Raw genomic sequence first — 24,201 nt, 5'->3', positions numbered from 1 at the left:
TACGGCTCCGAAACTGTTTGTTCGTTGATTCAGCAGGGTTAAGTTTGCACAGGCCGCTCTTAAAATTCTATTTTTGAACAATTCTTCTTAATGAGTGTGCTTAGGTACTCGATAAGCTTAAAAGCAGCAAAAGCACTTATTATCATGACTTACATTAGACAGTGTATCTAATTTTGTAACTGAGCTGCGCTGGTGGTTTTTGCGGGTCGCCGTATATAATGATAGGTATCGGAATATATACCCGCTCATTATTTCCAACAAACCTCAGCGGTTCGGATATCAGAAAGCGGACAACATTATCCCCCGGCGCTATCTACATAGTTGGATATTCAAAACGTACGCGTGTAGTATCATCGATCATTAAACGTAACTCGTTAAGCAATCCGGTCTACTCGCGTGGTGGTAATGAATCCAACCAAAATGAACAATAATTAATTACATTTTCATCCGCTAATGGGAGCGGCAGGCACTCAAATGAGCATTATTTCCGGATAGTGAAGCGATGCGGCCGCGTGGAGCATTTCAGAATTTATCTCCATTTGCAGTTCGGTTCGGAAACGCGAATTCCGGTAGTGAGCGGCAGTCGGAATCGGAACAAAAGGTCGTCACAGCGGAACCGGTAATGCTCGATTCGGAATTGTGGCCGGTTGTCAGGGAGTGCTGCAATGCTCTTGTCAGCTGACGACGGTGAATTACTTGATTTTATGAACTAGCGTACTTGCTTCGGGCGCACCATGGATGTTCACATAATGTTTAGACGCTCGTTGTAGAGGTAGAATGGGTACTTGTAAAACAAACAAGAGTTTACCTATTAGTAACCTATTGTTTTGAATGTCGTGATAAAACTCATAGCAGAAGTTTGGTGTGTGCTATTCATACAGATCGGCTTATACCAAACAATACAGACACAAAATAAATGTACATAAAATGTTTATTTTACTTCTTTTGTTATTCTTATTTGTAAACCCTACTCACATTTTCAGCACTTTATTTATAGCGCCTTTAATACAGCCCTTTGTTACCAGGATAACAGAAAAGACTGTGAGGTCACAGTTCCTTGCTTTCTTCAGTTTTACATCGCTAAGTAATACCCAAGGCGTTGGGTTTCACCCGAGGGGCGGCTCTCGGATACCCCACACAGGTAAAATCTTACATAGAAACATTTATCTACTGTATTCTTTTTAACGGGAGTAAGTGTTCTGATATTTCATGTGTAAAATTATTATTTGGTTTGATTTGTACCTATTGATTTTACGATAAAGTTTGAATCTTCAAAGAATATTTTTTTCAAGATGTCTTTAGAGATTTAGGTTACAATCAAAACGTGAGCGTGCTGAAATTCTATCGTGGAAAAAATATCGGAAGATTATTATTCGAGTATTTGCGCCTCCTTTGTCTTTTGCTTGAATTATTGTTAATTAGAAAGGTTCAATAAAGGCCGAGGGTAATTGACTATTCTTTGTATAACCTTATCGTTATCCAAGGTTAAGGAAAGCTCGATAACAAGCAGATGACCGTTTCCTTCGTCGATATTGTGGCGATATAATACTGGTTTCCGATTCTACGTCCCTAGACCATTGTGTGTTTTTGCTATACGTTGGTATGGCGTTTTCATTGTACAGGGGAGACTATTGCCAAGAACACTAAAGAGAAACAAAGCCGGGCCAGTAAAAACTCTTAAACCTTAAAAAATGCCCAAGTTGATTTATAAGATTTGTAGAATATTTTAAGTAGGTAGGTAGGTAGGTTTGTCCTTATTTTTGGAAAACGTTAGTATTTAATTTAGAGTAAGGTTAGGTAGAGAGTGTATTTTCTAATGGTTTATTTTTGTAATTCATACACTGCGATAAACTTAAATTACACAGCAAATAAAATTCAGCTTATACTGTTAATAAAAATTGCTCATTAAAATAGCACAGTTTTTAATGCAATAAAAACTTTCTAAGTGGTAAAATGAAACAGAAAATGGACGGTACGCCTGGATACTGAAGTTGCACGTAAAACTACTTTTACCATCCAGTGAGCATGCTGTGTTGTTGTGTATTGATAACACGTAAGAAGAAAAAGTGTAGGGAAACTTCATTAAAGCTGATAAGAATTGTCTGTTTCCAAGATTTGCATCAATCTATCTTTGCAGTATCTCTAATCGCGGTTTATCTTGGAAAAAATAACCAATTAACATTCAGGTATGGAAATTAATGTTCATATGATCTCCTTTATATAATATATGTTAATTTAGTTTTATTTATTCCTAAGTGTCCACCGATTACATACAAAATAATGTTAATGTTATTATTTGTCCTACAATCAGAATTTACGCATAAAAACCACAATGTCATTAGAAAATAGGTCCCCAAGATACAGGCACAGCCTAGTTTGGGGACCACAGAACTGATAAAAATGACTCTCGTAATATAGTTACAGTTTACCTTTATTGTAATCTACCTCATAACATTAAGAAGTGATTTGCGAATGTAACTGTGGATCAATAAACGAATTTATTTATTTATTATTATTATTTATATGCCTCTAGTTACGTAAAGTGAGATGTGTTGATGTCCCTTACAGTTATTTTCCACAATAACTACTCATTTTGATAAAACTAGGCAGTGATATAGGTACCTAGCAGCAGATATAGGTACATCGGAATTACACAGATTCTTCTAGACAAGACACAACAACAATAAACGGCTCCAGATAAACATCTTAGCACCTAATATAGCAGCAATTATAATTTTCTCAGGCCAAATGTAATAAATAAAGGACGGGTGTCACAAACACGGCTTCAAGTATAGGATAGCTGTCTTGTCAAGATATTTTCGGAACTAGGCAAGTGTGGCGGGCAGTACCCTCGTCAGAAGTTGCCTCATAATTATATTCTGTGTACACCATAATATTATGTTGTGTGCTTATGTATTAGTAACTTGTTATATGTTAGATACACACCTTGTTGTTTGTATATAATGTAGGGTATTTGCTGTGTTAAGAGTATACCGGGGAAATTCTTTTGTATTGACGAAAGAGGAAATATGTATCTAACAGTAATTAGTAATTAAAACTAAACTTGAGGAAATTGAAAATATATTATAGAGCAATTTAACTTAGTCAAAAAAATCATCATATACTTACCTATTAAGTTTATTTATATAATTTACAACAGAACATGAAAAAAATCCCTTAGCATTCACTAAATACCATAAACAGACACAAATCAAATGAAACTGAGATTACACATTCCATCATAGAATTTTGAAACGTTGAATTACAAAAATTCAAGTGCAACAAAAGACTGACACATGCCATAATAGGTGTTATTGCGCTGAAAATACGGTTGTTTTTTGCATGTACCTTTGCGTTTGACGATTGTATACCAATACGGTAGTTGAGGCGTGATTGAGCTGAATCCCAGTTATTTTTGAAACCCAATCACGATAGCAATAATGTCTGTAATTTTCCAATTCATAGTAGCCGGAATAATTGAGAGATCTATTACAATACAAAAATGAAACAATACAAAAATTTGATTTCCAGTTTTGTTTTGTTTTTGTATTAGATTTAAGTTAAATTTTATGATTTTTGTATAGTAGTTATTTGATTTCCAGTTTTGTTTTGTTTTGTTTTTGTATTAGATTTAAGTTAAATTTTATTATTTTTGTATGTATAGCTATTGTGGACACCACTATCGAATTGGTTTGTAAACTGTAATGATAGTGTGTATGTTTTTAAATAAATAAATAAATAAAATAAATAAATAAATAAATGAAAATATAGTTTTATTTACGACGTTACAATATCAATGTGGAATTATTTGAATCAATAATATCGTAGGAATCATTTTATTTACGTTTTTACCAGGAAAAGCTCTTTTACACCTTATTATAATAGTTAATAATAAATAATTTATTATTTGTGTTTTCATTCGTATAGATCCAGAATGTTTTATGAAAAGCTTCATACATTTGAAAATCTTTGTAATATAATAATACGGTGATATCTTACTAATTCAAAATTTTCTCCAACAGATTGCGATTGGTTATACCAAGACGTGTCGTGTCGGGGTCCGGGATCCTGCGTGCTGGCCAGTCCTGGGTACCCGGGATTGTACCCGCCGCACCGCCGCTGTCGCTACCTCTTCGCAACCAATTCTGTTCACACCAGAGTCAAGATCATATTCACTTCTATTTTACTACCTAGAAAGTGAGTCACAATATATTAATTCTTCGGCTTTATATTTTTTAACTCATTTAATGTTGTCAAATTCTCGATGCTGAATAAAATTTTCATAACATTTTTTATGTAAACTGGTTAAAAAAATCTTAAAAAATTTTAGACATTATAAAAATAGCTCTATTACAGAATATCTGTTATAAAAGGATTTGTAGAAGAAAGATATCATTCTAAAAGTGGAGTTGTCGAAATTGTTTCAAAACGAACTCTAACTTGAAATTGTTTTGTAAAACAAAAGGAATCTAGTTTCTGGAAGTCTAAAAGTCGCCTTAAAACACAAACCCACATTGCACGTATAAAATATCTGCATTCTTATGTAAACATGAAAATGAATACGACAGCAGAATCCCATACAAAGTTGGCTCCGTCGCAAATCTTTATGTAACTTAGTCTTGTTCACCTAAACCGAGGAAATGGTGTTTATTCCGTCGCATAATAAAAGACATCACGTTGTTTCTCCTTGGTCAACATACTTAGCTTAAGTGGAGGTTACGTAAGTGACCGCGCCGCAAATATACCTCGAGGTCAACCCACTAAAGTTCAGGAAACTTTACGAAGCACTCCTTACCTTTTAACCGCGATACTAATCTTCATACGTTTCCGTTTCACGCACGAATTTCCTGTTACTCTTTCCAGAAGTACTTATTTAAATTTATGACGTATAACAAATGTGGATGGTTCACAAAGAAGGCGCCATATTGAGGTTCCCTTGAAAAGGGTTTGGGACGGATACCGCCTTGCCTAAATTGAAAAGAGCTGTTGATAAGTCAGGGATACCCATGTGGGTAGATGGATCGCGTTTTCTATCAAATTATATAAAATAGGTATATTTATTATTCATAATGATACACATGTTAACATATTTGGGACTTCTAAGAGCTTTTGAGTGTTTGAGCTTTTAATGATATTTTACTAAAGGATACCGTTTCGTTGCTATACAATTTGTCGCCAAAAATAGCTCCTATGAAACAAAGTCGTTTGTTTATATTTGTTTAGGAGGAAACTCGCTCAAATGTAGTGGAGTTTTATCTCTAGTACATTAATTAATATTTGAACATTTACATTGCTTAATAAGAAACAACAGAAATTATCATAATTAATGTATTTTAAGTGCACATTAAGTTTAATGGGCATGTCCGTCAGAAGTCTCATTTGCGTAATCTTGTTCAGTGAATGACGAACGCGAACGACGTTTTTCCTCTTGTTTACACGCTATTTGAAGAATTAAGTGCCGGAGAATATTTTCCTTAAAAATCAACATTTCATTGAAATTTTTGGATGAGATTTTATAAGTGTCACTTCTCTAAGGGTCGTTTTGATGATCTTAATTTGTTGATTCATGTTTCTTCATCATTTACAGACCCTTGTAACTTTAATTTTCTAATACTGAAGTATATAGGTTAAATCGTTGTTGCTGAACTTAAAGCTCGATACAAACCATTATTGACACGAATTGTTTAAAAACAATAAACATCCATTAGAAACTTCAGCTAATTGAATGTTGGTGTTCACAACAATGTTATTGTTATAATTAGTGGGTTGTATGAAGATACTTCGGCTTCCAAAAGCTTACATTTGATCCAAAAATGTATTCCCGGAAAAAATATTTCCTTTGATATTTTTTTAATATTTTTCCAAAGGACCATGGGCAAAAATGTATGAAGCCTGGGCTCACCCACCAACAGAGATGAGACCACTTTGAATATACTTATAAAGCACTAAATATAAAGATTTAAACTCATTTTTGCGAAGAATCCATGGGGTTATTTTGCTATAAATATTTTTCTCCGACCATAAATAAACTAATATTCTGCAAAAAGTAGTGCTGTTATGGCAGTGTAGGTTTTGTTATTGAACACCTTTAACTGGTTTTAATTCCAGGTTTAATGTATACATAAAAAATAAAACAGCTGCTAACAGTTAAAATTATTTTTGTTAACATTTCAATCTATATAAATAATAATGTCGTCTAAATATCCTGCCGGTGGATTAAATTGTGAGTGCCTGCCTCACCCTAGATACCATATTATTGAAATGATATGAGCACAACTTCCTACTGAGCGTCTACCTGTTAGACACGAGCAGTAATACTGAGCGATGGCATCTCGACCCATTTCGTTTCTGTTAACCAGAATGTATACCTACGTAATATGTAAACCTATTTAGGTGCATATCTTTTTTTTGCCATGGAATTGAAGGTAGTGCCCATAGTAACAATTTTAGTACAAACAAAAACCTTCACAACGGCATATGCTGTAACTCTGTTGGACAATGAGCCCAATTTGACTCATGGTCCTTTTTTTACAGATTTTTTTGAAAGAATTTATCACGATAAAAAAAATCTTTTTATATTGTAAATAATATTTTGATTCGGATACATAACCAAAAATAATAATTTTATTCTAGCTTCATCCGAAATTCTATAAAGTAAGCACATGATGATGGCAAGACGTATCTTGTACATATTTTGCAAAACAACTTCGATTTTGATATAGCAGGAATAATATTATCATTCGTTCCAAAATCGACTCGCCCTTGATCTTTACAATAACATAAGCTTGGATATTTGATATACAATATGAAATAGAGACTTCTATAAATAATCAGTTCATATGAAAACGATTCTGAGCCCCGGCAACAAAAGTATCAGGATTGCGGTTCTCACAACTGTACAATGTTTATACCCCGATGTACCTACCGAGATGTGCTGGTTTTGGTGCCGATTGTACCGAAATAACTTCAAAAGACAAAGCTGCTAAGTGGACACTAAATTTACTTTTAGTTGAGATATATGGTTTTGGCATTCCCTTATCCACTAGGTGCATAGTTTAACCTAAAATTGATAGCTACTTGCTATAGGTACCTACAGATACTAATACATAGGTAATTAGATTTTCTCTTAATATTATTTTCATTAATTGTGGACATTGTAAGGCATAAGTGTGACACCTAGTGAAACTGGATTTTAATTAAACACTTAACGATGAGGGTCAGAGTGTCAAACGAACACAAAAGGTGAGGCCTATTATGTTAATGGCTATCAACGTTTTACATTTTGTTTTCATTATTATCAACGGTTCATTACAACATTCTCAGTTTTCTTTTTCGTGAAACTGAAGTTTGATTTGTTTTCTTATCATAATTTTAGAATCAGTGTTAATGAACATTGATACAAGTTCAAATGCATTCATGGAAATAATCTTATGTAACGAAAACTTCAATTATTTATTGATACAGGTACAAATAAATACATAGAAATCATCTTCTGTGACAAAAATTTCAATTAATTTCACGAAAACAAGATTACAAAGAATAATATAAGTTTTTTTTTGTAATATTTTTCCATGATCTACATACATAACCATATTTCGACTACTATCATTATCTAGAACAAAAGCACTTAACATAACCATAATAGAATAAGTTTACGAAAGTATATTTACCTAGCAAGCAGAACTAACAACTGTGGCCTAGTTCGATCTGTTTGAAGTCAGTTGCTATTGTAACGAAGTCCATATCGAAGCTTCGCATAATTAGGCCAACGTTTAGCTAAGATTGCTTGGCAATCAAAAGTGGAATTTGTTATTATGGAGCTAATAGATATCATGTTATCATGTAATCATTGTATCTTGTATCATTGTTAGAAAAGACAATTGTGAGAACTTGTGAATGTCAAACGATAAGGTTAACAGAGCTGCTAAAATCATTACAAAAGACATGGCTGGGGTATGATTCATTACATACTTAAATTATTTTCAATAATTACGTTTGTGTATGATACAGGCACAGTTCAAACACACTCTATGTAAATTAAATCTCTCTCCGCATCGTTCAATTTCAATACTGATTTAATATCGTAGGTAATAAAAAAGTCTTTTACCACATTCCAAGTCAGCTTACCTTTTAAAGTATAAAAGACGAAAATATACAAACCAGTATTACTTTACGAGAGGTATCAGCGTAACTTAATATTATTACACATGAAACGTCTATTTGTAGGGAACGTGATTCCAAGATCTACTTTCCATATTCTCTGTTTTTTATTGATTCCTTTTACCATTTCCCCATTACCGTTTGTACACAAGACTGATGAAGCAGTTATGTGTTACGACAAAGGCGGCTACGTTCCCAATGTTCTTTGGGAAGTATTTTTATCAGCCCGTATGAAATCCACTCGTTTTGAAAGCCGGGGAACAATCGTTTCAGTAAATAAAAGGATAGCCATCCGTATCTCCCTTCCACCCGTGTGGGCTTGCGACGGTTTTCACTAAATGTTTGTGTGTGTGTGTGTGTTTGTTTGAGCGACTGGTACTGAGTGGTAATTTAAATCGGTAATTCCTTTATAAGGCATCGTTCAGACCAAACGTATTGTCGGCCGCTGACTGTGAGCGCGCGTTACGCAGTTTATTGCTTTTCCATATATATTGAAATTGTCGTTCACACCGAACCGACTATACGCTATTACGTCGTCTGTTGTCGCTGACTCTCAGTGGCCGATTATTTTACTACGCGACTATGCACGGCGGACGCGGATTGGCTACGCGGACGCAGTTGCCGAATAGCGCCGCTCCGCCGCGCGCCTCGGCCGCAATACACTCGAGAAACAAACTTCAATGAGGACAGACGTGACACGTGACACCTCGCGATGTTCGACACCGAAAAGTTTATTGCAGAAGTACATTCTAGAGAATGTATTTGGAATGCGAATTCAGAAGAATTTAGTGATAGAAACTTACGAAGATGCGCTTGGGAAGACATAGCATCTGTTATGTATGAAGATTGGGGGGTTCAAATACTGAGCTCTTTTATGTGTAGAATAGTCAGCCGCTCAGCGTACGCATCTAGTGTGAACCTACACGAGCCTATTCTTTTGTTCACACATGTAGCGCATCGTACGCTATAGCTTATTGTCGGCTTGGTGAGTACGCGTACTGCAGATTGAGTCGACGTTCACACTGGGGCAGACAGTGAGTATACTCACAGTCAGCGGCGGACAATACGTTTGGTGTGAACAATCCCTAAGTTACTCAATTGTGATGCGTGAAAGGGCTAAATAAAATGAGTATCCTTGTCATAAACACATCCTTTATATTGATCGCCGTAAAATATTTTTAATAAAATAGGTCAATTAAATAGCCAACAGAAAAACCTTTACCTTTTATGTACTTACTTAAGTTAACTCGTTTTTCTTTGGTAAACTGAGGCGCAATTAAATTCATTTCACTGTAACATGAAAATAAATAGTGTATTATCCACTTACATGGCTTTTAGTAAACCAAATAACAAAGTAAAAGCTTTATTATATTCTGTTATTTCGTTTATATGATCTCAAAATAAACATGAAGATATTAAATTCGCATATCATGTTGTAATGTTATTCAAAAACCATTGCCGAGTAGTTTCGTGATTGCATGCTAACTTTATAATGTTCGGTTGAACGTCACTATTACTCAAAAGTTCATAGCCGTATGCTAATTACATAAGAATGCTTGCTGCATCGACTTGTCCCAAATACTTTTTCAATATCACCCCAACCCAGGAAGCTTCCCTAGCTTCCCTATATCCCAAAATTCCAATAGAATATAAACTCACAAATTGAAATATTTTTAAAATACTTCGATCAAGATCTAAACATATCTATACTATACCGAGCAATATCGGCAACGTTAAAATATTTAGAATTTCCAACTCCCAGCGGAGTCTCGATTTATTTGAGTGGCAAATACGTTTCAATAACTGGGAGGGTGTATTTTAATAAAGGGCTAGAGGCTTTACAAATAATTGTGTGCAAAAATAAATGACGAACATATTATTATGTAAGTTTACGAAGTGTTTGTGCGAGTCAAGTGGGTGAGATTAAAGCCGGTTGAGATCGCATTACAAGGAGCCAGGATATAGCAATTACCACTAAGCCGAGTACGTTACGCATGCTAATCAAGTTTATGTTAAGTCTGAAACTCCTAATTTAATGCCGTTTTAATACAAGCCGTCCTTAAATAAAGCTATAATATTAACATAATTGTGTACACTGTGTCCCCGTTTACTTGAAAGGCCTTGCCCAGTACAGAAGTGGTTTATGACGGTAATAACAATTTATATAATTCGTTAACGGTACTACTTATTAAACTGAATTTCTAGTCTGTTCTATAACTCAACAAATACATTTTCATCTATTTGTAATACAGTAACATGATCATATTGTATCGAACTGTTGGAAAATTTAAATAACCGCAACAACATTTCACTGGAATGATAACGCTTGCAAACGTTGATACATTTTCGTTCCACTAACACTAGATCTACTATAAATCCCGCTGGAGTGCAGGAGCGAAATAAAAGTGCTATCTCTGTGCAATACGTTTGCCGGCATACTTACTAATAGGTAGTACGTTCACACGGCCGAGCCACTTTAGCTCCCAGATTTAGCGCAAACACACTTCGCTATAAAGTTTGCAAGGAAGGCTGTGCTTTATGATCTCTTTGCTAGCGAATTTGTTATGATACACTTACGAATGTCAATTTGTTCACTCGCTTAAACTCGGGAATGCAAAGTGCATTGTATTTATTTACGAATCGTATATTTATACATGTGCAGCGCAGTTTCAGAAGCGTGTAACTATATTTACTCGTTACTAGGTTTTCTGTTAAGAGTATTAGGTTGACTTAAGTAAAACCCCTCTAATTGCAGCTCGGAGATTAAGTAGTAGTGTTGGAAGACTTCTTGCACAAAATATAAAAGGAATAGAGTATTATAAGCTTGTTATTTTCTTATATTATAAAACTCATTCTTAGTTCCTAAGTACTTCTACTAGTTAGTAGTTTACTCAGGATTATTGCTCCGGGCAAAGGTCAGATAGAAAGCAGTTTTCCTTATAGCATTTTTCCGGGCCGCTTTCGAGAATACTGTGTTGCTTCAATGAGTAGAACTTGAGCATATAATGCTAACCAATGGAGGAAACCGTTGGCGACGTTCATTACCCTAAGCGCGTTACTACCTCCTTCTGAGGTATGGGCGCCTAGTACCTATGGTTCCTTTTGCTTTATCTTAAGAACCGTATTCCTTTAAAATAAATGTTATCGAAGAAATAGTCGATTCTTGTAACTTGTAACTTAAGGAATGCTAGTAGCATTCCATGTGTATGTACCCGTAAAATGTTTGTAGATACAAACAATATGGACCATATAAAGATTTTGACCGACTATACATATAAAGGTATTCGATGATGTTAAACGAATGCATTCTCAGAAATTGCTATAGACCAAAATTGGCGTTACTCAAAGCCTATTTGTGTAACAAACCCGGAATAACAAAACCTCCCCTTATGGAAATCCGTAGATCCGCAGAAATAAGTCGAAAATCCGTATATAGGCAGGAATCTTGGGAACGGAGCCAGTATAATCCATTCATAAGCTATACAGTAAAACAATATCGTTTCCGCAGTCACTGTACAACGGATTATCTGACGTTACGGGCGGGTAGTTCGCCCTCTGCGTCGCTGCTCGCCACTCTGTGCTCCGAGCGCACGGCCACGCTCGAACATCCCGGACCCAATCTGCTGCTGGAATTCAAGTAAGACGGTTTTTACATTTATTTTTATATTAAAGCTAAATCTGGATACTTAAATGAAAAGTTGTTGTTTTGGATAAACATGAATATTTTGTATCAGGTAAGCTTTTCTGTATGTGACTGTCCTATTTTCATGTTACTTATGAAAATACCTAAAAATATATCTTTACATGAGTTTAGGGTTTTATGAAATTTCATCCCTCTACGTTTACTAAAAGGCGCTTATTTATAACTCAGCTCCAAAAATAAGTCCTAATTCATTTCTCGTCAAACATTTTATATTCAAATCCCGACAGCTAAGATTATATTAAATCTCATATAAGTCTTAGCACACAAGACTTCAACTTATTAAAAGATAACTTTAGAATCGATGTTTGTACCTATATTGTATTTTAAGACGGTTTTAAATTAAATTATGAACACAGGCATCCATAATATATTTTGTCATGCTTAAACTACATTAAATTAAACAGGCAAAATATAATGACTACACGTTTAATGAAGTACCTCTTCGCATTCCTTCTCTTCAAAACAAAACAAATAAACACTCCTAATGCTGAGTATCCCATGACACAGCTATTAAGCTTGCAACAGTCGTTTCTATCGAACAGATCACTAGTACCCACATAATGTATTCTTTGTACATACGAAGCGGTTCTCTAACATGACGATACCTGTGTTCAGTTCCGGACCATTAGTGCCGCCGTACGACTACAACGGATTTATAGCCAAGCTCGAGTTTATTGAGAGGATCGACAGCAGCGGGGCTCCTCCCACTGTGGTGCCTGCTTCGCCGCCTCTGGCTGCACTTACTCATCATATACAACATGGTAAATTGCATATTTTTTAGTAATTATAGTTAGGTATATGCAGCATCGTGGAAATCCCAACTAATACTATTCTCGTTGTATATCCTTAAAAGCGAAACGAAAGGACAGGTTATTATACTCTTATTACAAAACTCCATCGTTATGCTGAACGTAAAAAATGCATTTGTGGACTATTATAAAAACCGCAATAAGCTTTTCCATACGCCGGTCCTAACAATTGTGCTGGCTGGTTAAATTCTCTACATCATTTTATGTTTTATTTTAAACCTCCCCTGTTTTTCCATTAACTGCTTTGTATAATAAATTGTGTTGTCACAGAAGAATAAAACGTAGATACCCTTTGTTTTTCGAAACACGGCAAAAACGCTAGACATTGTGCCTCTTTACGTTGAAATATTAGTGGAAACACATCTACAAATATGTTATTACTTTTTTCGTAGCGGATAGGATACCAGTAGATAGTAGCGGGATGACAAATGAAGTGTCCGGGGGAAGCGGGACGCGGGTGGGCTGCGGCGCCACCGTCCGGGGCTACGGGCCAGGCGGCGCCCGCTCCGGACACTTCGACTCCCGGGCGGGCACGTGGCGGGCGCAGTGTGTCATACACCTACTAGGAGCGCCTACCGACGTGGTCCAAGTATCACTATTTAATTATAATTTAAGGTGAGTGCACAACGTATCAAGTCACAATTTACCCATCCTTTTATGTTTCCTGTGATAGTTAGAGCGAGTGCTAACGCTCATGGTGCCGTCCCTCTTTCAGTTTAATAGAGCGGAAGGAATCCGGATGAGTTTAGATTACAATCCATGTATTCTGTAAACGTATTGCGACCTTCTCTGCATGTGACAGTACGGTAGTCGTAAAATGAGACTCATAATGAGAGCGCACTCACAAGCCTTAATTAAAGTCTTATTGAGTTACAAAAGAGCGCAAGATAGAAGGTACACGGTCTTGATTTATAGTCTTAAAGCACCTTAAAACATGTTCAGGCTAAACTTTTATTTTCGACGTTGAGATGCACTGAAAATATCACAGAACAATATCATAAACTTATAGAATCGAAAATAAACCTTGGTTCATATAGCAAATACGAATGTAGGTACCAACAGCAAAACAACAGAATTTCGTGACAGTATCTGGAGTCCCAATTTTGTTGTAACTGTCTGTTATGACCGGCTTCTCCCCGGGGTGCAATTGATTGATAGACCCGCCCTCAGAAATCATAAATTTATGATTTGGGAATTTAATTTCGCCTGTTCAAGAAATGTTTTGTTGTAGATTTTCCTTATCCGTGTTTCTTACGTAACGTATTCAATTAGCATTTCTTTGTTTGTTGTTTGTTTGACAAAATTTATGTATTGAATAAAAAATGTTACTATCCAAAAGTTTCGGTTTTCTTAATCTTCTTGTTTGTCATGATCAGGTTACAAAGCTGTCGATCTCATATTGAGATCTTAGAAGGTCTTCATGAATTTGGTGGCAGAGGAGAAAGAGATAGATCCGAAAGAGGGGACCGAGCTCTTCTCAGGGTATGTGGACCAGCCATCCGCGAGGCTAGGGATCCCGCGGGACGGTTCTTAATACGTCAAGCTGTGACGTCGAAAGGTGCTAACTTAACAATCCTAGTCCGAAGAGCAACCTCGCAAACTTCCGATGAAGAGGAATTTGTTGACGGGGCCTTTGCTTTTCATGATGGTGAGTAAACAATATCACTAGACAATGATAAAATATCAATAGGAAAAATATGAAGGAAAATGTATTCCGCTTCCACAACAGGACATAAACAATGATATTTGATGACTTATGGAAAGTGAAAAGAAAAGGACGAGAAATAATATTCCGGAGCTAAATCCAACCGGTGCTTACTAAGGGTAATGTGAATGTTTGTGTGAAGTATCTGATGTGTATGTAATCACTGGTGAGAGGAAAAATACGTGATGTATAGAAAATATAGAACCAGGATATTTGCGTAATCTTGAAATAATGTTAACTATACCGAATGTGGAGTAGATTAATTGTAATACAAAGTAAAGATATTTATTCATTAACTGTAACAATTTTTCACTTAGATAGAAATTATAGATAGTTTTGCTTAAATGATTCATCATGTGAAAAATTCCAGGTCCTTTGCAAACATTGTTACTAAATAATATCACTGATAGTGTATGATAGTACATAAAAAAATCATAATTTTAGTTAGGCTGGAAGCCGACTCCAATTTAGTTGGGAAAAAGGCTCAGGCGATGATGATGACGATGAACTTTTGATGCAGAACAACACGAAGGCACAGCGTCTCCAGACGCCACGTGTGCAGCCACGCACTACGGGCTCTCGTCTCCAGCTCACGGGGGCGTGTCAGCGCCATCACATCATCACATCTTCTGGAACATCGAGGAACGGCTGCTGTGCACGCACCGGTTTATACCGGCTGCCAATCAGAGCGTCACTATTGAAGTAAGTTATGTAACAAGTCATTTTTGAGTGTACTACTGGACTAAGAGTAAGGTGCAGGTAATGTAATTTTTGTACGCATTAGTCGTTGTGTTGTTGATCCTCTTTGTATTTTTATTTTCTGTATTCTCTTGTTTGCTGAGGCACTAGCACAGGATACTAAAATTATTTTTAGTAAAAAGCTAGGTTTTATTTTACTGGTCTTGCAAATATTTGTAAAACTATTCAACTCAGTGGATGCTCCCAAAGTTTTGTCGTACCTGGAAAACCGGAGTTCTCATAATCTGCGATATGAATTCTTTTTACATTTTGTTGAAAAAAAGAAACTCAACAGACACAATTTATGAAAAGATATAAAGATAACATTGTTACCCTACTATGCTTTGAGTCTAGGGTAGCCGTTAGAAACCACTTTGTATAATCTGACCCTAACAATGGAGGCACTACCAACCGTGCATATTATAATATCGTCTGTGAATATTAAATATGCCAAAATGTACTGAAAGGCTTCAGACAAGACTTAATTCATTTTAGATAAAATTTATGCTAACAAATCGACCTTCGGGACCTTAAATGCTTTGACTTTTAATCATTAATGTTACAAAATATGATATAAACACAGTAATATTTTACCCATTATTAAGATCAGTGTAGGTACTTTTAAATATTGTAAGCATTGAAAAAAATCCACGAGTGTCAGGCGGAACGGAGAACAAAAATAAATAATAAAAAACATTGTTAAAAATGTATACCGAAACATTTAAAAGTGACACGAGTTTTTTTTATTCTTGTACATTTTACTATAGCGGGATTTGATTCCATTTTTTTTTTGCTGTGTGCATAACTTTTTAGGCCCACGGCATATGTATCTATCGAAGTGAACCTTTTTTAGTTTCTATCAAAAAAAACTCTGTTGCATTGACTTCGTCGATCTTCATAACACATAGAAAAATACATTAGGTATAACACGAGAGAATAGATCTGAAATATTTTCATATTATTTTTCAGCCATACAGTAGGTGCTTTTTAAACATCAACATGATAAACTTAATATTATACTATCTACAGGTCATACAAAAATTATAAGTTTCATGGGTAAACAAGAGAAGCTTGACAAAGCCCCTGCACTAACCATTTCATTCGTTCTTCACGTTTTTGAACAAACTTTATGTTATGATTCCCTACTTGATTTTTTTCCAAATTAATGCTTCCTAAATTATGAACTTTCTTAGTTACTCTACCATCATTATTTCCTTTAGATCCAGCGTCTGGAACGCATGTGGAGCGCGGAACCGACAGGCACAGCAGGCGCGGGAGGGTGTCGCACTGCTTGCGGGGACGCGGGCTGCGAGTGTCGCTCCAACACGCCACTCTACTACCACGACCATGTCGCCCTGGTAGCTGGAGATGGAACTCACCTGTCCTGCCTTTGTGGAGACTTTCAAGTAAGTATTCTGTTTTATGGCGGGTGTCGCGCGGCGTGCGGTGACGCGGGCTGCGAGTGTCGCTCCAACACGCCACTCTACTACCACGATCATGTCGCCCTGGTGGCTGGAGATGGAACTCACCTGTCCTGCCTTTGTGGAGACTTTCAAGTAAGTATTCTGGTTTGACGGGCGGGTGTCGTAAGGCGTGCGGGGACGCGGGCTGCGAGTGTCTGTCCAACACGCCACAGAAGTTATTTGCCATTGAAGGTCCTTCCAAATGCGAAACTCATTTTTAAGGGGTTGATTGAAGTAGGTAATCTTTACTTGTGTTGTTTTGATTGATTAAATAACAGCTGTAAAAGGCAGGAAAGAAAAAATCCGGCCATAATTCTTTAAGTACCTACTCTCCCGAAGAGCCCTTGATTATAATCAGTCAGGATCTTTCATAAGTAAGTATTCCAATTTTCCAAGTGAAGAACACTAAAAATGACTGAAATACTCAACTCAATACCTGTTCCACTTGGAATACAAAATGAGGTGATTTTAAACAAGAACCTATAACTTTATGACGTAGCGGGTCCTTATTTGCAATTCAAAAAATAACAGTGCTCGACGTGACATTCATTGGAATTGACGTTCATTACAGCTATCTGAACGAATAAAATATACGGAAACCATCGACAAGAAAATTGACGTTAATTGCTTGAAATATTAAGGGAAACATTGAGGGTAATCGAAAGTAAAAATCAAGGAACCGATACATAATATAGCGTAATAGCATCTGAACAAATGGTAGCATTTCTGTGTGGTAAATTATACTTTGAACATTTCAATTTCAAGTAGAATAAACACGGGGTTTTCGGTGTACAGGAGCTGAAATGCATGATCTAATTATTGCGAGCTCTGAATATACTACAACAAATAAATTAATCGTGTTAGTGGGGCCTTATGTTAACACGGGGAGGACGAGCAATCCTTTCGCCGCGACGCCGCGCGCCCGGCTGCCGTGCCCGCCGCATAATTAACTAACAGGGTTACTATTAAGTATGTAACAGTAATTAAACGTACCACCCTGAAAAATAAGCATAAGCGATTAGAAATACTTAATCTTTGCTCACAACGGGAAACTTGTTAGGTGGCTTGCTAATCTCGTATAGATTAAGTATATTTACCTTTTCAGTTATATCCCGAACTGTTCGATGTATAATGATGTGTGCACATAGGCAGGCGTGTATTACAAAACAAAGAAAAAAATATCCAATTATTATCTTACATCGTGAGCCGCACGCGTAATTTAATTATTAACATTGCTTTCCCCCCATCGTGGTTTGACGCCATCCGCGCCAAATTGTTACGACCTCACATTGTTCCAAAATGGATTCTGGACTGTATCTAAAACGGGTGGCGGCGTAGCGGACCATGTCCCGGTGCTCATAAAACATGGGCTAACTGGCGGCATGTCATCCGTCCGCCCCTGTTATTAGTGGGCAGCCGACGACGCGGCTCGGGGCGACAGCTCAGAGACTCGCTCCTCAAAATTCAATTACTTAGTAGCGGCCTACGTATGGCCACCGCGTGCCGTTAGCGCCGACCACTGCACGCTGAATTTGTCAATAGGCTGTTCAGGTACGTACACTAACTGTTATGATGACGGTGCGTAGCCGCGCGGAACCCAGCTTTTATGTTCTTGCCACGAATCTCAAAGAAACGTTTACTTTTTACTGACTGCCAGGGAAAACAATGTAGACTTTATCAAATGAAAGATTGTTGAGATGAGATTTATTTCTATTGTTGTAAATTGTATTTTTTCTTTCCTCTTTTCAGCTAAAGCGGTAACTGTAAATTTTAATTTACGTAATTGTTGTTTGTGACAGGCGGCGTGGTTGCCGGTCGTGGTGCGCAGTTGGACGAGTGTTCGGTTGGAGTATTCAGTGGCGCATTACACATATGCGAGCCGCGGTTTTGATTACGCGGCCGCATATAGTTTCAACGATGACGCCATGTGCGGTCAGCGCACATACACCACTCACTCTGGTAAGCGTACCATCACGAAACTCTTGTTTACCTGCTAACAATACGCTTATCATGAACATTTTTCGAAAGCGATCCCGAGATAATTCGATTAAGATATCTCAAGGAAAGGGGCAAAAAATCGGCAATTTATCTTAAATGAACTCCATAGGCCCCCAATCACATAAAGCGAAAAACAAACAGTTCTATTTGACATTCGAAGCGCGTCTCAGACGTTTGGAAAAACGCGTCGGATATTGTTCTCGGTAGCGCGGCGGGGCGCGTCCGAGAAAATTACGTGCCACGACCCAGTTTCACGCCGCCTAGGGTAACACTGAATCGAAAAAACCTTGAACAAGATCGTAAAGTTCCAATTACAACGTCGCTATTGCGGCGACTCGTCGTGGTGCCTTAACGTCGCATTATTGCCCGCGTAGGTAGATGTTTCGCTGTCGTCTTTTAAATTTATTATTTTCTTCTCAAGGACTTCATTTTGTTTTTTTTTCCTTTAGGTGAAATATCGTCGAGGAATGTGTCGGTTACGGGTAGTCTGAACGAGTTTTTCTATCAACAATGCACTTGGGTATTAGATTCCAACGTTGAGCGGCAGTTGTTCATTGACATCACGTCTGAACAGGTAAGCCACGATAAAAAGCCATTGAGTTTTATTTTTATTTAAGTCATCTTCTCGACTTCAATTTATTCTTGTGGATTTTCTGGTGCTGGAAATTCCATTCATTTTATCAAGGTATTTTATTTGCAGAGCACTAAAGCTTAAATATTTAAATAAATGTTGTACTTCTTCACTAACCTGGACCGCATTCCCGCTTTCTAAAATACTTCGTATAACACCAAAATATGAGATTTATGTAGATAGTTGTGAACTTTCGAGATTTATAACATTGCATTGGTTCAGAACTTTCCTTTTGGATGCCGGTATACCAACGTACTAATGCATCCATTGGAGTGGTATTCCATAAAATGTTGTGGTAGGACAAGTCATGCGGCTCGTGGAACATAACGTTGCACGAGTGGTCGGGGCCGGGCGGTGGGGGCCAGCAGGACGGGGGCCTGGCGGCTGCCGCTGGGGACCTGCTCTACACGTTCTGTGCGAGGCACAAGAACCACACCTACACCCTGCCCTGGCGGCTCAATACCGTCGTCATTAGGTATGTATTAATTCCAAACCTAACATACAGCCCAACGTTGACATGATCAATTAATGTCCGGATAACTAAAACACCAAATCCCATTGTGTATTCCACATTCACCTCTATGATATTACATGCTACGCGTAACAGTGTGAAACAAGTGTTTTCGTAACTAACCCTATACTTGTACAGCTCCAACAAATCGATGACGATTGCTGAAGAACCTCGATTCATATTCGGAAGGCGTGTACATACAACCGCGTCGCTAGTTCGCTCGGAAGTCAAAAGAATCTTCCGCTGAGCTTTTAGCGCGATCTAAACAATTTCCAAAAGGAAGAAAAACGCTGCGATAAATTATTTATGAATGGCCCTCGGCTTTAATACACCAACCGACGTGCCAAATACGCAAGAACGAATGCTTTTATTTAGCTACTTTTTCGGAAGGTACAAAGATCTTTTTTCTTTGTGCATATTAAAGAAAGCAGTAAGGCGTAGGTAGGTACGTGGTGTGCTCCGAAATGACATTTTTTCTCGTAAATCCTGAATAACGATGTGTGAAAATATACCTTTGTCGATGAATCGAGAGGTCGTCGCAAAGCGTTCTTTTTGCTGGACGCAGGTGGGATAGTAAATAAAGTTTTAAGCGCCCTCTGCAGCATTTTGTATTGCACAGTTTGGTTTTTGACCACACTTTTTGCTGTGCAACGCGTGCATTTCGGGCTTTTGATAATGGCCAATAGAAAAAGTCTACACGCAAGAAATTTTGGTACAGCCATACGTTGGACGCTAGCGTTGATGATAGTGCTGGCTGTTAAATGCATGTATCCCCAAAATCTGCACGAGCGCTTACCTATACGAATACTAAGGCACCAGTATATATTTAAAACACCAATAACAAGAAATGGGGATATAATTCTAACAAGTTTATTTTATCCTTTAGGTTAGTAGCCCTGTCTCGGCAGCAGCCGCTTTACACGATTCGGTGGCGGTCGCAAGTGGTCCGGGCGAACACGCGGCTAGGCCCGCCGACTCCTGCGCCGGCCGCCTCTGCAGCCGCCAACTTCATCTCCGTCACCATATACCTTTTATACTACATTCTGTGCTTACCAGTGCTTAGACTTTGAAACTGATCAAATGCTGAAAAAACTCTAATACCTAATGATTCTATAGTGACTAAAAGTGTATTCTAAAATGTGTATGAATAAAGACTTGGCTTTATAAAGTGAATATCATTCTCTACGGAGTCTGTTCTTGTAAGAGAATATTGCTAAGAACTGAAATCAGGTAACTTCGATATGGACGCTTTAGTGAAATCTAGTTAAAAGATACGGAGTGTTTGATTTTAGTTCGTGTGATAACCAAGTTTGTGGAGGTCCTTTGCGGTACAAATTAAGTTATTGCCGTCAAGTTATACACGTATACTGAAGTAAACGGATTACTAGAATTTACGATGGATGTTTATCATTTATGTGGTGAAAAATTGAGGTGCTTAGATCACTTATATTTAATGTACCTACAGGTGAGAAAAATATTGTTTTGTCCTTATTAATATGTATTAGGTGCTGGCTTTAAATCAACAATGTAAACACGGAAATTGAAAGTTTTACCTTGAAAAGGTACGTCAATATTTTGAAGCGAATATAAATAGATACTCTAGATATAAATGCCAAAGGCGAGACAAAGACAATGGCGCTTAAACTGCCATCGATCACGACTCAGAAGCAGATACTTTCAGGTTTAAGGCTGTTTTATCTACAATGAAAAAGCGATAAAGTAATGACTAAATTAATAAATATAATGGATTAAAATCCTTTGAGTCTCTATTAAAAGTCCCTAAGCGAGTGTACTTTCAATTTGCGTTGATTTATCTGTGGACATAAATCGAACTGCAGGGAGCGGCGCGGCGGCGCGCTCGGCTACATGAAAACAAGCGCATGAATCAAACGCTGCGTCCAAAATATTCTAACCTAGCAATAGTGTTGGCTGCTTGTTTATTATTTACTACTTTTAGCCAACGAATTCCGTTTTTCTGCTTTTAGATCCGTGAAAATAAAATTCACGTAAAAGTGGAAAAGATATGATGATTGTACTTTTATTTTGAAGGTCATTCAAACTCGTGCTTAAGAACAGGTAATTTGTGGTTTGGTTTCAGTTCTATTGTAACACAATCTTCATGTCAGAGTCAATATATTGCGCCTTTTATGTTTCGATTGATTGCAAAGCCGAAAAGGAGAACGGAGACAACAAATGAAAATTCGTCATATTTTTTTTTACATGGAAACGTTAGTCAAAAGTACCGCTAGCTACGCTATATTGGTTCTTAGATAAAGGAATGTAAACTATGTACGGTGAACTACGAATGAACTATGTAAATATTGAATATACAAGCTTAAACGAATCCCTTAGAATAGTCTAGAAATACACCTCCAAAGACTTTTTGGATAAGTAGAACAAATAATGTCGCTTCAATAAATTGTCATGCTGATTTATTTTTTAATGGTTCTATAATATTATTTTATTTTATTTTGTAAGTGTAGCGTTAATGTGGATAAATGGCTGTTTATTAAGTAATTGTCTTACTGTCAATTATAAATATGTAGATTTTACCTACTCTGTTATTGTTTTCTTGAAATTCGATATTTACTACTTGTCCGCCAATCATATAATATGCTTATATTTTTAAAATGATCATATTTAAGTCACAACGTAAAAAACTAAAATACTCGATATTTTCGGCAATTTAGTATTCAAACGGGATTCCGCCGAACAATAGCATAGAAATCACCTTTTGTAATAAAATAACTCTGAAAAGCAATTAAATCGACGGAAATCAATGCGTACGAAATTATAAATGCACGAAAAAATATTTAAATTTCTATCACACGCAATTCAGACACAACAAAATAAAATTTAATCGTTCAGTCATGGATTTCGAGCACTTCACGGGAATTGAATTTGAAAAAAAAATATGGGTACACACATACAAATCTCACGGATGGATTTTAGTGGTTTGCTGAAATAGAAAATAATACATTTGAAGCTGTTAATGTTTTTGCACGATGTGTTACTTTTTTTAGATGTTGTGCTTTTTAGAGATGGTGAAAGTATTTTACGCAGTAAATATGGAATGCGGAAACTTTTCACTTGCCAGATATTGGGTGAAATAGATTCCAACGCAGGGAACTTTCACGTGAAATATTTATATTGGTTTTTACGAATCTCGTTTTTATTTCATTTTTGTTTTTTGTTTCAATTGGGATTCTTTTTTGTACTAAAATGCTAACAAAGGGTGGTCGCATGGTCTGTTTTTATTTCATTAAAGTTTAAAGCAACGAATGTCACATATGACACGTAGGATCAGTGCGTTGACTACTGATTTTACGCTTTTGTACCCTGTGTATCTGAATAAACTTTTATTAAATTTTTATAAATTATTTACATTTTGATCGTAACTTTTGTGTTCTATATTTATTGCGAAAGATCCGTCTTAACAAGTTACAGTTCAAGCCAATTAACTTTGCATTTCTGAAGATAGCCATTTGACATGCGCGGTAGTGTTTTGTTAAGGCATTTGTATTTTTTTTTTTTTTGAAACACGCAAGAGTTTAAATAGCTATCTACAAAATGCAAAGTTAACCATCGCGAAATGTACAGCTTCACTAAAAACTCTATATACTTAAGTTGATGATTCATAGCAAGTTTGTGTAACATTTAAATTATCAATTATGTAATTAGACAAGCATTTAGTTTAGATGTAAATAGTTCGGACAAAGTTGGCATTATCTCTGACTTTGTAAAACTTTGCCGATAACCCAATCTTTGTCCTATTTAGATTAACTGAGGAAAGCTAACTTTAATAGGTAGGTAGATGATTCTACATATAAAATAATGAATAATGTTTGTTACACTGAAATAGATAAAATGAAAGCAAATTGTGTATTATTTATTGAACCCTTTTTTTATAAATTTCGTGTAACTGTTAGTGAAATGAGAATCAATTAATTCATTACATGATTCCTGTTAGTAATCTAGATGTTACTAGTTATTGGTTTTAAATTCTCACAAAATTAAATATCGGTTATTACACGCAAATCAGCTAAAGGAGATGGCCAAATTTTCATAGTAAAAAAACCCAGAATCGACAGCAATGAAATGCTTACCAATAGGTTCATTATGATAGACCTTTGATGGTGCCAAAAACTCCAGCCTGAAATCCATGGGGTATAGGAGCTATATCATATTTTCACAAAAATAGGTCGTTGAATTTATATTGATTTTAAAGATCATTTACATCAAGGAACATAAAAAAAAATCTATGTACACTAAGATTATACTAGCCAACAGTAATATCCCCATAGTTACTGAGATTGCCTGGTGATTAAAAGGTCTTATATTTAACCACTCCAAACACGAAAGCACCGACCTTACATACTTGGAGAGGTTTCGCAGTTATATGCAACCTTCACAACTGGCTATGAAACGTCTTTTTAAAAATTGTCTTTGAAAATCGCGCCATGTGACATTGTCAAATGTAACA

At 36.6% G+C, this 24,201-nt stretch overlaps 1 protein-coding gene across 1 annotated transcript in view; it reads left to right on the top strand.

Annotated features, from left to right (window-relative positions):
* LOC124646268 overlaps positions 1-23,596 on the top strand; it is a 29,219-nt gene extending 5,623 nt beyond the window's left edge. Inside the window, exons 5-16 of the mRNA XM_047186389.1 lie at positions 1,026-1,141; positions 4,023-4,197; positions 11,669-11,797; positions 12,479-12,624; positions 13,065-13,287; positions 14,049-14,320; positions 14,898-15,079; positions 16,336-16,521; positions 18,378-18,537; positions 19,026-19,150; positions 19,507-19,682; positions 20,605-23,596. Coding sequence (XP_047042345.1) covers positions 1,026-1,141; positions 4,023-4,197; positions 11,669-11,797; positions 12,479-12,624; positions 13,065-13,287; positions 14,049-14,320; positions 14,898-15,079; positions 16,336-16,521; positions 18,378-18,537; positions 19,026-19,150; positions 19,507-19,682; positions 20,605-20,788 — 2,074 coding nt within the window. The 3' untranslated portion in view covers positions 20,789-23,596. The remainder of the gene's footprint in view (positions 1-1,025; positions 1,142-4,022; positions 4,198-11,668; positions 11,798-12,478; positions 12,625-13,064; positions 13,288-14,048; positions 14,321-14,897; positions 15,080-16,335; positions 16,522-18,377; positions 18,538-19,025; positions 19,151-19,506; positions 19,683-20,604) is intronic.
* Positions 23,597-24,201: the final 605 nt, after the last annotated feature.

This window comes from Helicoverpa zea, chromosome 1 (assembly GCF_022581195.2).
Source record: "Helicoverpa zea isolate HzStark_Cry1AcR chromosome 1, ilHelZeax1.1, whole genome shotgun sequence".
NCBI lineage: Eukaryota > Metazoa > Arthropoda > Insecta > Lepidoptera > Noctuidae > Helicoverpa > Helicoverpa zea.
This window is presented reverse-complemented; position numbering and strand designations above follow the sequence as displayed.